Raw genomic sequence first — 19,426 nt, forward strand, 5'->3', positions numbered from 1 at the left:
ATATAGTTTGTAGATTGGGGCCGGATCTGGGTCTTGACAGGAGCGGCATATTGACGGTATTTGACAGTACTACTGGAATATTACGTAAAGCCACTGTTGTTTTAGACTGGCGCAATTCAGGTCACTGGTAGCGTGCTTAGGTCGGCTACTCTAAAATTTCCAGAAAAACAAAACTGTGTTGTAACAACGAAACATATTTATACAGTGCAGCTTGTTCACTCAAGCTGGCCTGAATTTCGCGTCATAATTCCGACTCTGGAACGGATTTCTCTTTAATCCGGATTGAACTTCAATCTAATCTACCTGCGAAAGGTGCATGTAAACGGTCTAATGACTTAAAAATTAAGCTGTTTATCCCAATTTTGTACGTGAAACAATTTATATACCTTATATTGCGTTTTTTTGTAATTTTTAGCCGAGTTATTGCACATACGCGAACAGTTTACTTTTTCATTATTTTAAAGTTTTATTTTTACAATGACTAGACTTGAGGTTGACTTGCTCGAATAAAAAAACTTGACTGGACTTGACTTGCGCACCTGATTACTTGGACTGGGACTTTTTATTATTCTAAAAGACCTGACTTGGACCTAAGTTATTGTTCAATTGACTTGACTGGCACTTAAATAACTTCACAATAACTTGTTTACAACACTGATAAATAATTGGAGTCGAGAGTCGGAACTGGGGCTGTGCCTAACCTATACGCATCCCTGCTATAAATACAGTGCAGTTTACAGAGTGGTATAGCATGTTTAAAACTGATTGTAGATTTAGACATACGGGAGTTTTACAGACTAAACATGATTTAGAGACAGAGCAAGCAAAAAGGGAAGCCGATGGTGTATGTAAGGTTTAGAGGACAAAAGTAACTTCAAGCAAGTTACCCAAAAAGTTGCAAAGTGTAGCGTATTGGGGTAAATGAAACACTTGCGGTCTCTTAAAACTACTTAGCTGTCACCCAAGCCAAACCTTGAAAAAAACCCTGCTCACCTCCACTTTGAACCAGGTCTTGGTACAACTGCATCCCAAACTTCGAGCTCAAACTCGTCTTATGTTAAAAATTCTAAGAACCTAAACAAGAAGGGCTAGATTTCAGTTGTTAGCACACATATGTGTGTACATATGTTTCATTGAATAAATGATATAGTACTGTAAATTCCCTTCAATATGAAGTTGCTTGTACTAACAGATTGAGCAAGCATTGGCGTATGGCTGTTTCTCTACTCGCTCCTCTCTGAGCCTGCATCGCTCAGTTGGTAGAGCGACGGTCCCGGCTTGACCGGAGGTCGTCAGTTCGAACCTCACTGCAAGCTAGTTGTTTTTCTAGTCTGCTCTGCTTGCATCATTGATCAACAGATTCGGTGAAGAGCCTGCAATGGCTTTCGGCGAACCTAAACAAGGTAACAAATCTAATCTGTATCAGTGGTTACTAACCTTTTTCCTTGCTGCACCCCTTTCAAATCACCAACCAATTCTCACACCCCTTCTAGAATTGCTTAAATAATATAACGATTTTAATTTGTACAAGTAACTGATAGTAACACAATACCACATTTAATTTTATACCCAGCAAAAACAAAACAAGTAGGCTACTTTAAATTTTCTCAACATTTGAGTCAAAATAGGAGAAATTATACCAGATAGAATTAGGACAAACTTGTAAAAGTTACAAAAGAAAATAAAATCAATAGCTTTCTGGATCCTTCAGAACTCTTATTGGCGCAACGTTGAATATCTCGAAAACAAAAACTCCAACGCCCACGACATGTTGCACCAAATTTTACAGCAATATAGGGTGTCATTTTGGACTGAATTTAATAACATTAACATATATCCTATATAACAGTGGTCGGCAACCGCCGGTCCGCAAGGAGTTCGTTACCGATCCGTAGCAGAGTTGTCCGATTAAATTTTTTTTATTTTTGTTATTACGTAACTATAGAAAGTGTCTTGTATGGCCAGGTCAAAAAAGGGATGTGAAATATGGTATTATATATAATACAAAGTAGATTCTTTTGAAAGAATCTTTTTTTCTCTCTTTTTTTACAAGATAGAGGAATAGGCGATAATGGAATACAAGTGTAACTTATTCAAAAAATATTCTAAATTCAACAAAAAAAAAGAAAGCGGCTTAAAATTAGCCGCGGTTGGGTTTAATTTGCCGTTTTATTAAGTATAATAATCTTTAGGTGGGAGCATCTCTTAGCGGCAAAACAAGTTTAATGTTTGCATTAAAAAAAGTTGTAATAAATTTCCCTAAATGTGGGCCTACATTTGTTTTTTTGGTCGGACCGCGAAAAAAGTTCAGTTTTAAACCAGTCCGCATTGCAAAAAAGGTTGCCGACCCCTGCTGTATAAGATCAGCTTGCTGCGGCAATGCAAAACAAGCGACAGGCGGTTTTTAATCAAATATTTTTAGGTTTTGCCTACATCCGTTTAAGGATACCAGGACGATTTTCTGCTATGTAACATTATACGCCTAAATTGCAATGATATTTCGAAGCGTATGTGACTCTAGCGATTGTAATTACAATTGTTTATTTTTAGTTTGCTGCTAATTGTTTACTTGTTCCGCAACAAAACGACAGCTCAGAGAAATGTTGCGCGCTACTAAACCATGAAACGCATAAAACACCCAAGCTGCTACAACCAGTGACGTAGCCAGCTGAAATTTTTTGGGGGGGGCAAAATGTTTTAACATTTTTGTTTAGCTTTTACCATCGTATTAACTGCCGTAACGAACATAAATAACAATGCTAGCAAACCGTTACGAGCAGCAACTGACTGGGTGTTAACGCAATACACAAAAACCATTCAAAGAGCAAAAACTAACTAAAAGTAGTAAAACTACATTAATGTATGAACCTAATAACGTAATATTAACGACATCATTTGTGACGTAACAGTGCATGCCAATCAAAGGTGTGGCATGCCTGTGGTCGACTGTTGGGGTACTGCTCACAAATGCTACAAAAACATTGCGTGTTGTCCGATTTGCCATGGAAGGCTGGCCACCCAAATGCACACCACAAGTGCTGAAGATGAAGCGGAAAAGTTTCGGAAATTATCCGATTATTTGAGTTCTTGCCATGGATGTTTGCTCTATGGATCACGAATGTTAATTCCGCTCAGCCTTAGACCCCAAGTCTTGCAGCTATTGCACCAGGGGACACTTCGGTGTTCAGCGCATGAAAAAATCGGCACGAGCTTATCCGCATTTGGTTCGGCATGGCCTCTCAGGCGGTAAGTGATGTGCACAGTGTGGGAAAGGGCATGAGGCAGCGTAATTTGTCACAGCTGACCGGATCCGCCTTTTAGGACTTGTAACTTTGCCTCCCTCCAGCCTACAATTTGATTTTGCAAAGCCACCAATTGACGGTAAACCCTGCGCTTTTGGCAGCACTAAAAATAGGCTTGTACCTTCGAAATTGCACCGTTCCTGCTAAAAACAGGAAGGCAATTACTTGTGGCTGTGCGATATTTTGTACTTAAAATACGCTTTCGCAAGATGGAAGGACATTTTCTAGTTTGGGTTTATAGTTAACGTTTTGCTTTTTTCACACAAATGTCAGATTGATTATTTCCACTTACAAAATTCAATGTTTCATAAAACGCTTTGAAAGTGCTTCTGTGCTTAGTAGTAAACACATATACGTATTTTTGAAGCTACAGCATTCAAAACACGTTGTTTCAATAAGCTTCATTCGAAGAATGTGTTGTTATTGTTGCATCTGTCTCTTTGTTGTCACATTCACATCTCGCGTGGAAGGGTTTTGCGTTTTACATTGCCACATCTTGTAAAACTAAGCTAGGTGTGCCCTTGTTAAATTGCTTAACAAAGAGTTACGCGTTGCTGTCGTTGCAGTTATAGTTAAATAGTGAAATTGGAGTAAAGCATGCTGTGTGTGAATTATGAAACTAATTTACGTTGTAATTCGTTTTTTGTACGGAATTATTGATGAGAGGCTTCGGCGTTTAAAACAGTCGTTCTTGGACTTGGCGGACCTTTTTCCAACTTTTTTAACGATCAATGAACCCCTACTATAAAACAGATATAAAAGTAAAAAGATAATTATGCCTAAAGGAACTATAAAAACAAACAAATATCAATAAAATACAAAAAAAACTTTCGCTTTCTAGGAATTGCCAACTGATTTCCATGGGGCACGAGCTCTACTGAAATATTTCAGTTTTTATGTAATGCCATTATTGGTTCCATGCTATAAGCTTAGGATTGTTAATTCTGCTGTTTTGCTGTTCTCTACTTGTATAGCAAAGGTTGGATATTGTTGTGGATCTGCGTTGGTCAACATCCCCTATAAAGTAACCTTCAATGTGTTCACTTACACTTTTTCGGCTTCTGGTGACCTGAAGTGCATCAAACGCAAAGGCGGCGTTTCCTTAGGCTTATACGACTCTACTGTTCGCGCTAATTTGCTTCCATGATGTAGTTGCATTGACTTTTTACTTCTCGTGGTTAAAGGCGCAGGTACTTCTGCTATCGCTCTGAGTGAAGCAGATAGATTGCCAATTAACTTACACGGCTTGTGCTTTTCTGACCGAAAACTAATGAACTTTTAGCACGCTTCCCCGCACTTTACTTCGAAATTACACATGTGAAGTGAAGTAACTGCAAAATGTGGTTCCTTGGTTTTACAAATTGGTTTTTGAGCTGTTATTTTTGATTCTTCGTGTTTGAGTCCCGTTGATGTATATTTGCTACTTTTTTACTACTGAAACGCTATATGTTTAGTCAGAACAATTTGGTACAGTTTTATATAGGCCTATCTAAGTTGTGGAGTTGGACACTAGGCCTACACAAACTGTGTTTTTACAAAAAATTCAACAATGTAACTGTGATTTTTTGTCTTTAGAATGCTATTGCATTTACTGTTAAACACATAACCGCCTTAATCAACTTCCATGGAATATTTTCTACACTTTATATGCGACAACAGCGTAGCGCCGGAGTCTTAAGACACTTTACCATTTGCGCGTATTTATAATGTTTTTACAATAAAGCCATCGCATTGTGTGTGACACCCTTTGAAACGACAAACGCAATGTGTAATTTTGGGGCATCGCGCACTTTTTACTGGGTGTCTACGCCGCTGTAACAGTCGAGGATTTAATTGTCTTCACCAGCACATGCTTGTAACAAAACTTGATAATGAGTATTAACATTTTTTTCGGGTTTCCAATTCCTTATATCTCCTTAACTGAGTTTCCCGTTTAAAGTATAAATAAACGCATTTTTTAGCACTTTGCGCGATTCAGAATCTGTGTTAGAATATATATATATATATATACATAATTGTATATGTTGTCACCATACTGTATATATATTTGTTGTCATACTGATCAGTAATTAATAAAAAAGAGTTGCTTTTAATATGTTACTTATTTAATGCCATAGGGAGCGCAAGGCACATGACAAATAGAAAAATGGTGCGATAGAATAAAGGGTATAACAACAACTGGTCTCTAATTTGTATGTTTGTACTTTAGTTCAGCGTAACTCTAAACCATCTATAAGTATACAATTATAATTGTTTATATCCGTCACAGAGGTTGTTGAACATAAGACGTGTTAGTTAGGCTTACTCAGACCGATAAGTTCAGCAAAACCCCTCCTAAATAGGGCTGCCTGGTGTTTGCGTTGCTTAACCTCAACATGGACAACACGGCGAGACAGTTGTGACTCAGGATCATTCTATGATCTGAGGTATTAACCAAATAGGCTATATAACCGGGTATGCATTAAGGCAAGAGACTGTTAATTGAGAGTTGGTTATTTCTACCCCTGGGAAATTTACTAAGATGATATACGAATGATGATTTCGTTTTTGGTCTATTCTCACTTTTAAACGTTTAAATGAAATCGATTCGACAACCTATATTGCTAACAAAAAATATAAAAGCTTTGGAGAACTCAACGGCTTCGACAATTATAACGCGGTAAATTTATATGGCATACTAAGTTTTTTACTTTACATTAAATTCGTCGGAATCACATTTGTTGTGTTCTGCTTATGGTGTTATTTGGCACACATTGTAGAGCAGTGGTTCCTAACGTATGGGTGGTGACCTAAACATGGATCGCCAGTTGTTAAACAATTGGTCGACAAGGGACGATTTAAATCTGCCAAAAATGGACTGTTTTATTCCTTCTAATTTAGTTCGTTTTATCCAAACATAATCTAATACTATAGCATCATACAAAAAATTATTTGGCTATTTATCACTGAACTTAATTGTTGCACCACACGAAATTTTGGTAGCTTTACAAATTGCCTCACAAATTTTCTCCTATCTGGATGACATTGTGGGTCTTGCTTTGCTCAGACGTTGCACCGCCCGTTATAAATTCGTGAATTTCGAGGAATTAACATGGCTTCGTTTGGCGAATTATATGCGATTTTGAATACATTATTTAAAAGAAACTATATTGGAGCTAAATAGATTTACTAATACTAATTTATTACATACTGCTTGTCATTGGCTTTGGGCGCGAGATGTCACCAAAACTCAAATTTGGGGCGCATTGAAAAAAGTTTGGGAACCACTGGTGTAGAAGAAACGTAAACGAGCCTTCCCTAAATAAAACACAATCTTTCGTCGAAAAATTTCGCGCAAAAACTTTCACCGCCTTTTTGTTCATTGTTGAATGAGGCGGTGGTGCGATAGCCGTTCGTAAAACTTGGTACACAGGAGGCGCTACTCAAAGCCGCAGGTCAAAGAACCATTTACGGGCGACTGTTCAAGGGAAAAACGGGCGGCCTCGGTCCGGTTTCGACTTAACCAGTCTTTCGCAGACTGTGTTCCGCGACACTGCCTCATGAGATTGTAAGTCAGTGATTGCCAAATTGTGTGCCGCGGCACACTAGTGTGCATCTAGAGATTGTCAAGTGTGCCCAGAAACTTTTTGTAATTTCGGAAAAAAAGTATTTGTATTACCTGCATGCGTACAAGCAAGAATTTTAGACTTAAATACGCTCTCATTACGAACTAATAATTTCGAAACATTATATAGTTTGTCGTGTGTTAAGGGCGATTGTAATTTTTTTTGTTCTGTTTAAAGTGTGCCGCGAGCCAAAAAGTTTGTAAACCGCTGTTGTTAGTGCCTTGCGGAATGTTTTGTTATTTTGAGAGTCATTCGTACTACAAATAACCCCATACAGACAAGTATACAGGAACAAAGTGGAGGTAGTAGGTATTTACCTACTGCATTAAAGTGTTGGATGTTGGTTAAATTTATCATTGAAGTAGATTTGTATATGCTATCATTGAAGTAGACTCGTATATGTTATGATTGAAGTAGATTCGTATATGTCAGTGCTTTTCAATCTTTAAATTTCCATCCGCACTCTTTTATTTCGGGATATTTTCATCCGCACGAAACAGTAAGTTCGCATCCTTTAGTTTTATTTGTGAAATAACAATGAACGGTTTTGTGTATTAAAACCGTGTATACCTAAGCCTATAAAATAGATAGCTTAAGCTGCAATGAACCACTGAGAGACTGTATTACTGTACCTGTAACGCATAAGTGGGCCACCAGCTTATTTGATTACTGTATTACACATAACAATAAATAAGTATGCACCATTTTCACCCGCACATTTATCCGCACGACGTTAGTCATCCGCAATACAATGTTTTCATCCGCACAAGTGCGTACCATCCCACGGGTTGAAAAGCACTGCTATATGTTATCATTGAAGTAGATTCGTATATGTTATCATTGAAGTAGATTCGTATATGTTATCATTGAAGTAGATTCGTATATGTTATCATTGAAGTAGATTCGTATTTGTTATCATTGAAGTAGATTCGTATATGTTATCATTGAAGTAGATTCGTATATGTTATCATTGAAGTAGATTCGTATTTGTTATCATTGAAGTAGATTCGTATATGTTATCATTGAAGTAGATTCGTATATGTTATCATTGAAGTAGATTCGTATTTGTTATCATTGAAGTAGATTCGTATATGTTATCATTGAAGTAGATTCGTATATGTTATCATTGAAGTAGATTCGTATATGTTATCATTGAAGTAGATTCGTATATGTTATCATTGAAGTAGATTCGTATAACTTAAAATCTGAGCTGGGTTTTCATTTTATTTCTTATTCGGTCGCAAGCTGAGAAAATTTTTTTTTTAAATTACTGAACTGTAGACCTAACGAGCCGAAAGAAAAAAGTAGAAGGCACCTTTTCGACGAGCGCATCGTAAACTGAATAGACTGTTGACGAAACATCGTGCGCGCGACAGCTGCAATGTATGGAAGTTGCAATTGGAGAAAAAGGCGTTATTTTCTTATATTTCGGCACATTGTTGGCCTGCGCAGAACACATGAACGAACATTTTATTGCTTTAGTTAGATTAACAAAGCAGGCCAAACTGTTCCAGTCAGAAAACATTGGATCGTGTTGTTGAGCCGTATTTTTTGCTTTAATTAAGGTAAGGATTAAGCCAGTGGTTCTTAACCAGGGTTGGACGCAGCTGCTTCTAGGGTTCGGCAAGAACGTCCTCTGAAACATAACTGCTGTTATTAATAGCTAAATTTCGAATCTATTATACAGCTGAATGAGCTCTGTCTGTCACACAGTACAGTACACCTTCCGGTTTTCTGTTGAATGAATGGCCAGCGAACCTCGCTGACGCTTCCGCATTTAGACGCCCGTTAATCGCTGTCATCGCAAGCTCTCCATAAACAGAGTCGATTTAAAAAGGGACGAGGCGATTTGGAAAGAATGTCTGTTGTCATTTAGGCGAGACGACCTTGGTTCGATTCCCGGGGTTTCCTTTAAATTGTTTTCCGACTCTGGATTACTTTGTGCGAAAGTTTTTTGGCGTTATATTTGGAACGCTTTTGTTAACGAGAAAAGAAGAGAAAGGAAGATTTACGCTTTAAAGCCAGCTGCGCAATATTTTTTTGGAAGCAAATCAATATGAAGTTTATTCAGGCAGTTTGTCATAAATCTGTAATCCGTGTTTGCCACCAGTGTGTATAGACGTATTTTCACAAGTTACAAAAAGCAGTGCGTTTTCAGGTATTGTATGACAAAAATCAATTTCGGGTTAAGTTATGATGTCATATAAACTGTTTATTACTCTTTGGCCGTTGTGGATTAATTTCGCACATGGCAAAATCTCCTTTTTTATCACTTAACTTACGCTCCGCACCGCTAAAGGTGAACTTTTAAGTGGCCTTGCAGTATAATGTATACCGATTAAAAAAGAGCTTTTTATTGACTTGCCACATGGGTCTAATACCAATCGTTCCCTTAGTGTTTATTTTGCTGTAAATCATGGTATAATTAAGTGGAGCATTAGCGGAAACGTACATTTTTTACCGGCATTTTATTTAGCTTGTAACATTTTACCATATTTTTCATCAGGCTGATTTTTTAACTAGAACTGTGAACACTTTGCACAGCAGGGAACGGGTTTAACGACATGAAGATTCTGCTCTGTGTTCTATGGATTACAGGTATACGTTTTTGTTTTGCTAATAAAGAAATCTATACTGATAGGATTAATGTCTGGCCGATAAGATCAATATCTAACTGATAGGATGCATGTACGTAAGAGTGCAGTGGCTTTTACCTGTTAAAACAAAGAACTATACTAATTCTAAACACCTGTACGTAACAATGATGTAAATTTTAATTATTTAAAAATAGGATATTAATTTTAAGCACCCCTGTACAATGCGGTAGAAGCCGAAGCATCAGTCAAACAGTTGAAAAATTTGTTTCGATCTTAGTAACTTAAATTAACAGCGTGTTTTCGTTCTTCTAAAAGCCTCAAAATTTAAATTCCCGAAAGCTTAACCCAGGTCGTTGCTGATAAACCTCAATAAGTTACTGAAAACGGCGTTTTAAAATGCGCACATTATGGCACGCAAGACGAGCAAACAGCCAAAAGCGCATAAGGTTAACTACTAAAATTTGTAAAAAAAAAAAGCATTTGCAAAAAAAACTGACTATGACCTTTCTGAGTTTTGTTTTAGCCCGCGACTAGAAAAAGGTTGCCGACCCCTGGGTTAGAGGTTATGGTAAGACGTAATAAGAATATCAAAGCCCATACAGAAGTATATAGGTATCATTTTTGCTATGTTGAAATTGAATAATGAGTTATTCGAAATGTTCAAAATGATACCTACTTCTATATGGGCTATGATATTGTTTTTTCGAGTTTTTTTATGTTATCGACGCTTGGCATATAATATGAAGCGATCTTGGATGTTTATGTGAGTTTTCTGGTTGCCACTATGCCCCCGTGAAATGTCAGCCGTGCAAACAGCTCTGTCTATTACTGGGAACTTAATGAATGCGCGCTGGCGTCTTGGCGGTTCGCTTTCGCTTTGTTCTGGGCGTAGAATAAACACGGAATCAATTTCGAAGGTGGAATCGATTTGTGGAGGTGATCGAATGTTCCAAACCAATGATCATCACAGAACTAGTCATGCGTAACACTGCCATGAGGCGGAACGCGTCGCGCTATTGTATAATCGTATTTGTTACCTGTAAGCCATTAAAGTTAAATTGAGTTTGGCGATATATGAGTAGTGACTCATATGAGTTAGTGTACAGTGTACAATATAAATCAAAATAATAGCTTCTCTGGTAATTGTAATTCTTTACCAACTTTTCGGCAACCTATGCAAGTGGCCTTCGTCAGGGTGAATGACACAGAACGCTCGTACAATAAATGGAAAACACACAAAGGAAAAATGCAAGAAAAAACGCGAGCAACGAAGCAACAGTTTATTTATGAGTCAATGTACGTTGAAAATTCGTTTCTTTTAGTTAGTCGATGCTGTCCTAACAGCGTTTCCCTAGTCTGTCGTAAGCCAATATGTTTTACTTCGTTTCAAATAGCTACGGCCGTGACGTCATACTCACGGGAATCCCGAGAGGTTTCACGTTTCACTTTCACTCACGATTTAACATGGTTCGGTTGATACCCGAACATGGTGGACACCTTATGAGTCACTCGCGAAGGTGAAATGTATGACGTAGAGAGGCATGAGCGTAATGTTGGGTGATGGTCGACAAAAAAAATAATTTCAAGCAGCCTGGTCCCAAGTTGCATCATGCGCTGCTTGGTAGCACTTCACCCTTATAAAAAGTGCAATAGATTCTAGTATTACTGTATAATATAAAGTGTATATTATAAAAGACTCAATAGTTATACACTATACACGCCCGATCTGTAATATAACTTGATAATGAGTTGTAAAGCAAAAAATGTCGAGTAGATCGACATCATCTTGATTTGGACGTTTCGATACGAGCTTGTATCATCTTCAGTTAAAGTGACTGAGAAGTAATTCAAGCACCATTTATAAAAGGTGCAACGCAATTGTTATCATTTTGAGTTTTTATAGTTAAGAGCATTAATGTTCACCTTCAGGTGTTGAACAGGTACGGCGGTGTTAATAAGGTCTAAACGTTCAATTTTTGGTTTTGCAAATCAATATAGACACTCAGTACATTATTAAACTTGTTCTGTTACAACTCTATTCGCTGTCATACTAAGAACAAGCGGTCTTAGTTTATCAAGGGGAAGTGAATTTCTTCGTAAATGTTTTATGAAGGTTTATAGTCCCCCTTATAAAAGCTTTACGTCGAGACCCACTATAACAAGCCCCCTTTATAGCTATACCATGTAGTTCGAAACGACAAAATTATACGAGTTCATATGAAAAATCAAACTGACACCGTTTGACTTTTAATGTTTTCCAGGTATTTTGGCCAAGGAATATCCACCCTTCAATGGCGTGTACAACAACCCGTCCAACCCTACGGCCGGTGCAGCGGGTAAGTAAAAGTTATACCTGTATACAAAAACGTATGCTCGAATATGTGTTTAGGCGTGTGTTGCTTTATTTTTTTGTATTTAAAACCACCTCAAAGACTAGTTTTTAAAGCGTATGATGTATTATACTATTTTAAAACATGATATTCGTTGGACAAATGTTAACGTCATAATATTGTTGGCGCCAAAGCTATAGATAAAACTACCACAGAAGCCACGAAACCCTATTTGAGCGAGTGTGCTGTTTGAGACAGCAAATAGGCCGTTTGATAAGTTATAACAGTGGTTTTACACGTTTTCGGCTTGCGACACACTAAAACATTATTTGCGGCACATTCCACATCTCGGCAATCGCCCCTGACACATGTTTATACAATCGATAGACGAACACCATGATATCACCATGGTTTTATAAAGGATAGTATACATACAAGAGTTTTGTGCTTGTCTGTAAGTTTGTTTGTAACACAGATTTTTCTCAAGTTAAGCGGTACATTTAACAATCTCTTGAGACACCGGTTGAACGTGGCGCACATTTTGAGAGTCATCGGTTTGCAGCATAACATTTTGTCACAGTCAGATTTTCGCGAGTGTAGATACCAGTGTTGTAATGACTTAGGTCCATTGTTTTCAATTGAGTTAACTTGACTTAAGTCCTTCGGATAAAATCACTTGACTTGACTTAAGTCTTTTGGACGAGTGATTTGACTTTGACTTAAGTCATTTTTAATAATACCTTGGCTTAAAATTAAATGTTTTCTTTGAAACTTTTCGAATAAAATTCAGTTATTTGTCCGAATTTCCGCACGTAAAACAATTTTCACGATGTATATTGCGTTTTTTTTTTTTTTTTAGTTGAATTATGGTTCATAATAATCGGACGAGTTTGCCAATTTTAAAAGTTTAACGTTTTATTTTTATTCTTATGTCTTGACTCGGAGTTTGCTCTAATAATGACTAAAACTGGGACTTTACTTGTTATTTTTGCAAAATACTTAAATGGAACCCTTAAACGGTTATATTTCAAACGACTTAACTGGAACTTATGTCGTTTCAAAATGACTTGCTTGCAACACAGATCAACCGGTGGATAGACTTTACGTCGGGCGAAAATGGGGTTGCGAGCAAATAATACAGGCGGCATCAAGGCTGTGTTCTTTTCGCTAGATTTACCGCCGTTCGAGCGAGTCTAAATTTATCCCGGCCGAAAATTGGGCGACGATGTCGCTAATAGTGCGTCTCCCGTGAAATTGTGCTGCCAGCAAAAACCGCACGGGGTTTACTGACACTGCGCTTTATCAAGTGTGAAAAATTCGGATAAATTGCACCAACAGGTTACAAAAGCGCCGGAGCCGAAAATATAACGATTTTGTGCGTCGATGTGCAACACTGAGCCGCCGTCGAGGTGCAACTGTATTTCCAGCGAAGTTAGCACGCAAATAATCTCACGGGGCCCATGATTTTAACTAGGGGTTCTTCAACTATTGGGGCCGCTTACAACTTCATTTATCATACGTCCCAATATTGAATGACAGTGACAAGTGTACTTTAACTGTTTGTTTTTTTAATTTATAACTATCTGCATTACACAACCAGTATTTCAGATTTAAACAAACACAGCACTAATGCAGTGTGGCTAAGACCATAGAAAGGTTTATTAAGTTTAAATTGGATTGTACAGTATAATAAATTCAAAAGTTCTAATCACAAACTATACCTTTCTGCAAACAAAATTTAATTGCATTGGAGACGAATTTTCAAAATTCCAGGGCGTTTTTTTTTCTAACCAGTGCCAAAATGCTTATTAAACATATAAAAAATGTGAGCTCTTAGATAACTGCTTTTGTACTGTTATACATTACTATCATTGAAACAAACCAGTTAGGCGTTTTTTAAGTTTTCTTTGAAATGGGCAAAACGTCACATTGGCCTTTACGTATCAATAAGAAATATGGCTTTGGGTTCCATGGCCTCGTGCTTGTGATAATTCAGGAAATTTTTTTAACACTTTTGGTGAACTAAGACTGTTCTACAGGAATCAATTTAGCACAATAATTGCACATAATACTTGGTCAAATTCTAGGGCGTTTTGACGCCCCGTAAAATATCCAAGGCGTCTAAACGCGCTATATGTACATTGTACACCCACGTTCGCCTGTGTTTAACAGTGATAAGTAGTAAGGGTTACAATTCTCCCAATTTTATCAATACCCGCCCACTTCTTTTTCCCAGAATATTTACACACTTTAACCCGCCAAAATCAACACCTTTGTGTGTACTTTAGGATCTGCATATATTGTGCAGAGGCGTTCGAATGCCCCGCTGTAACCGCTGTGCGTGAAAAGTTGTTTGGGTAGTAAACGGAGGAATAAAGACCAATTCGAGGAATACACGTCTCGCATAAAATCGTTGGAATGTGACCTATAGGCCATTAGCCCTCAAACTTTTGCCTTGTGACGCATTAGGAAAGTTTTGTTGGGTTTGCGATGCACCCAGCGATAGGTCTTTTTTTACAATGATTTGGAATGCCATATCGGGGATAATTTAATTTGCAAACATTCTATTGCTGCATTTGAGTTTTGATACGAAACGAAATTACATTGCGACGCCCTATAGTAAATTGAAACGACGCACACGGACATCGCAACGCAAAGGTAAATAATCTTTGTTATAGGGTAGGCCAGTGGTTTCTCAAACTTTTGTTAAAAAATTACGCAACGGTCCCCCAGCAATTTTTTATATGCTCACGGTCCTTAAAAATATACACAAATAAACTGAAAATAACATGTTGTTTTTAATTGTATCAATGGGACGGGTGCACTTACTTCTTTGCTATCAGTTATGTTAACCTCTAATTAACGAATCACTTTATTTGAGTCTAGCAATCACGAACAGTTTTAAAACCGTGCCCACAGTGGCAGCGCAGCAAGCCGTAAAAACGTAATTGTCACTAGCACAAGGCAAGACTATGACGCCACAATAGACAATTTAACTTAAGGGTACAATAACGTTAATGAACAACTAATGAGCTTGGTTTAAAAATGTAAGTTGCCTGAAAATTTTATTGCACAAAAATGATCTTCTTTAGGAGAGTCGTGTTGATTTTTTTGTTAGGTGCTTCGCGGTCCCAGAAAATTGTCTCGCGGACCCCAGTTTGAGAACCACTGGGGTAGGCAATAGGAGATGTGTGACGCACGCTATAAATATTTTAAGCGAGTTTCTTTCTCACTAGCATTTGAGACAAAATATATTACAAAATACACGATAAAACACAGTAAATACTCGAAAAACACGTGTTTGTTTGCTTTGGGTGTGTTTATCGCCTCGTTCGCCGTCCCACGCCAAAATAAGTTGAATAAATTTCTAAACAAACTGCTATATCTTGGGCATTGAATGCAAGAGTTTTTAATTCAAATCAAATCAAATTTGCTTGTTTTCGATCTTTATGTTATCGGTTAACTTAAAGAAAGCGATGAAAAAAAGGCAAAGGCACAATCTTCAACTTGTAACCACTACTAATCGGAACATGGCCCAGTCTACCCTTTTTTTGGCGCTTAGCCGTTATCCAAGGAAATGGAAAATTCCTTGCCCTCTTGATTAACAGTAATAAACCGAAAAAATGTTCTTTTTTACTTTCAATAAATCCAATAAATGATTTAGAAAGGACTATAATTTTGATTTTGTTGAGTTATTCTGTTCTAAACTGTTGTTGGTTTGGTCACCGCATAGTGACTAAATTTCCACTTATTGCCTAATGAATGAGCGTGCAATAATGCAACTTGACGTTGTTTTGCGAGTGTTGCAATTTTACCGCCGGGTACGTGTGCGACTGTGCGTCGCTTGTGTGCGTTTCCAACCCGGTTGGAATGCAAACCTTTTCGCGTGGGCCAAACGAGCTAAAAAGATAGGTTAACTTAACATCTCGAGGAACAGGTGTAGGTCGGTAATGTTGCCGCAAAGTAGCGTGAAGCGCAAAACCACAATCGCCCGATTAAGAAGCAGGTGCGTGTCGTGCTATACATTTTGCGAGGTCTTCGCACTCATACTTTAACTAAGGAGTACACAAACACGAACTATACCTGCTTGTTTTGTAGTAGATTTGCTAATGTATTTACCATACAATCATAATTTTCTTTCGAATAAAATAATCTGTCTGAATCCGAATGATGAAAACAAACGATTCTGGTTGCACATCAATGATAAAGACTAAACTAAGTACAGAACTTAGTAAACCGAAAATCAGTTTGTTTGGATGTTATAATATGATAAATATGTTTCGCTACTAACAGCATCATCAGTATCTAAATACATTTATTAGCGTACTTCTTGACTTTTATTGTGTTATGTTTTTGAGATACTGATTTTCTTTTGTCTTTATCATACTGACAAAAATAGAGGGGCTCCTAAATGAGCCTGCGATATCTCTTTATTGATTTTGAGAATTGTAACGCCTGACGAGGACCTCCTGGCAAACGGTGTAAAATTACGACTTACGGCAAAACTTTACTGGCATTCGAAAACTTGTGCAGCGAAACCAGTCCGTTTGATGGGCACCTAAAAAACTGTACGCCCTTGTCCAAACCCTTAAAAAATCATTATTATTTTTTGTGTATGTAGCCTAGGTGCCATAGACACACATCGCACTTTAGGTCGACTGATTTATTTTCGTTGATAACTTCAAATTGTCATTAAAATTTGTGTCCAGTTATTAAAATAAATTTGTAAGGTCGCACAGACAACATTGAATTTCTCCTTGCTGTAAAGTAATTAATACGGCAAAAAACATGGGTATACTTTGCTACGCTATGCACGGATCTGCAATGTAGCGTGATAATAAACTGCGAAGTCCAAAAGGTCGAGTACATAGACATCATCTTGACTAATACGTTTCTATGCGACCTTGTATTATGTATCATATTCACATTTTCAGTTAACATTAACTGAAGATAATACAAGCTTTGTATGAAAACGTATTAATCAAGTTGATGTCAATCGACCTTTTTGGCTTCGCAATTCATTATCAAGCAACATGGGTACATTTTGCCTATCCACCTTTTTGCAACCCAGCAAGGCCCGCGAAGCCACAGGGCATTCCAAGGGAACTGAAGCGGCACTAATAATTAAAGAACCTTTCTTGGCCGGGCGCCAGCATCTGTTGGGTCTTGTTTATTTATGAATGTTTGTGTGCAGATACGCCACTGGCTCGCACCCTCCGGACCCAGTACGAAGACGGGGTGTACTCCCCTTCGGGCAGGGACAGGCCAGACCCACGACAACTGAGCACCGGAATTTTCAGTGGAGCGGACGGCCTGCCATCGGTCGATGAAAAAACTGTGCTGTTCGCTTATTTCGGTGACTATACCTTTACATGTAGCATTTGTGTAGACTTTTTATGTTTTACCATCTTTTTTTCTTGTTTATATAACGTTTGATATGTTGCTGCTGCTGGCAATAAGTTGACCTAAACCTAAACGTTAGCAGCATCTCAGAACACTTGGAATCTAAACCCTTGGCGGCCTGCTATACTAGATAACCAACGGGTGATAAAAAAAATGATAAATTGTTCGTAGGCCTACTGTAAAGCAGTGCTTTTCAAGTTTACTTATAACGTAGGATCATAGATTAACATCAAACTTGGGCGACACATTGCTTTTAATAAACGAAAACAAACATGAGGAAAAAGCGAACGTTCGTGCCATCATCAGATTATATATATACTTATCTTTGTAAATATAGCCATATTTGTCTAATTCTAAAAAGGTTAATCAGGTGGCACTATATGAAGACAAATTGCATTGATTCTCGACAAGCTTTCGCACAATTATTTCTACGTTGACCTGATGAAGAACGGTTGTGCGAAAGCATTCTTCATTAAATTGCGAATCAGTTATCTTGGAAGTCTAAATAATATTTGCTCCTATCTGAGATCAATATCGTCTTTTAAGTGTAGGGCGAAGAGATATCTTGATATTTTAAACATTCAGTTTGCCATAGTGCTTTGCACTGATTGCTTTTTCATTCACCCTGAAAAAGGCGATTTGGGTTGCCGAAACGTTGGTTAAAATTTACAAATTACCAGAGGAGCTGTTTTTGATTATATTTTTATTACATGTCTGGTACCGGTGGCAACAGTTTATGTACTTATATACATTGTTGTTAGTTTTTTTTATTAAATTATGAATCAGTTATATTTTGTGATTTAATTTTAGTACAAAACTTTTTAAGTTTGATTATTCCGCTCTTGTACTTTGCACAGATTAGTTACATTTATTGTACCTACATTTCTCCAGGAAGCTTCGTCATGCACGAAATAAGCGACCTCGAACGGCCCGGATGTCCCCCAGAGTACTTTAACATCGCGGTACCCCCCGGCGACCCCTCTTTCGACCCCCTTAACAGCAGCACCACCCGGGAAATCCCCTACCAGCGGTCACGATACGACGCGCAGAACACCGGGTATTCCCCGAACCGAGCACGCAACCAAATCAATGAGGTGACGTCATTCCTGGACCTGGGCAGTGTCTATGGCAACAGTAAGGCCTGGGCCGGCGTCCTGCGTTTAAGGCAGTCCACCTGTCCCGACCGGACCTCCGGATCCAATCCGTTTGCTGGCCAGGTGAGTCAGAAAAAGAATCGATGTTGACTGAAAGTGTTTTCGGGCAGAAATAAATTCGATCGACATGTGCGTATTGGACATGAATTTTAAACAAAAACTACTAGAATGGTCCACAATTTAAACTGTAGCGAAACGTGTCTAGGGGCCAAAATTTAAGGGAATCAAAAATTGATTTTGGGTTAGAATTGAAAGTGGATTAAAAAGTTCCAGAAAACAGTGGATAGTTTGCGGGCCGGATGAGTCAGAAAAGGGATAGATGTTGCCTGAAAGTGTCTCCGGGCAGAAACAAACTCGATCGGCATGTGCGTATTGGACCAAAGTTTTACGTTGAAGGAAAGCTGCTTAAATGGTTCAAAAAGTGAAGCGAAAAGTGTTTATCGGACAAAACTGATAGTGGATCAAAAATTTATTTTGGGTCAAGATTTATAGTGGATCGAAGGAGTGTCTATGACACAGAAATTAAAGTAAATAAAAAAATGATTTTGGGTCCAAATTTACAGCGGATCAAAAAGTGGCGATGTATCATAATTGAAAGATCAAAAAAGTGGCGATGTATCATAATTGAAAGATCAAAAAAGTGGCGATGTATCATTATTTGAAAAGTGGATCGAAATCAATAGTATGTGTCACAATTAAAAACGTATCAAAAATTGTTTTTAGGTCAAAATTTATAGTGGATCAAGAAGTTTGAAAACAAACAGAAAATAAAGTGTTCGAAAGTGTTAACCTGTCAGAATTATGAAATTTATCGAAAGGTTTTTTCGCAGAACTTGAAGTTGATTTCAAAGTGTGTTTTGCGGTGGAATTTAAATTTAAGTGAAAAGTATTTACGCGAGAAAAATAGAGTCGATCGAAAAACGTCTACTTGGCTAGAATATTACCTCGTTGTCCATTGGGTGATGATTTGAACTTGATCGTAAACAGTCGTTTGGGACAAAATCTTTGATCGTAAATATATTAAAGTTTGAACGT

The 19,426-nt window shown here is 37.8% G+C and overlaps 1 protein-coding gene across 1 annotated transcript in view; it reads left to right on the forward strand.

The window, feature by feature from the left end:
* The first annotated feature begins 9,415 nt into the window (after positions 1 to 9,415).
* LOC146135504 (dual oxidase 1-like) overlaps positions 9,416 to 19,426 on the forward strand; it is a 40,800-nt gene continuing 30,789 nt past the window's right edge. The window contains exons 1-4 of the mRNA XM_083395768.1: positions 9,416 to 9,505; positions 11,766 to 11,840; positions 17,029 to 17,190; positions 18,129 to 18,454. Coding sequence (XP_083251894.1) covers positions 9,472 to 9,505; positions 11,766 to 11,840; positions 17,029 to 17,190; positions 18,129 to 18,454 — 597 coding nt within the window. The 5' untranslated portion in view covers positions 9,416 to 9,471. The remainder of the gene's footprint in view (positions 9,506 to 11,765; positions 11,841 to 17,028; positions 17,191 to 18,128; positions 18,455 to 19,426) is intronic.

The sequence above is a fragment of the Ascidiella aspersa genome, chromosome 8, assembly GCF_963924565.1.
Source record: "Ascidiella aspersa chromosome 8, kaAscAspe10.2, whole genome shotgun sequence".
NCBI lineage: Eukaryota > Metazoa > Chordata > Ascidiacea > Phlebobranchia > Ascidiidae > Ascidiella > Ascidiella aspersa.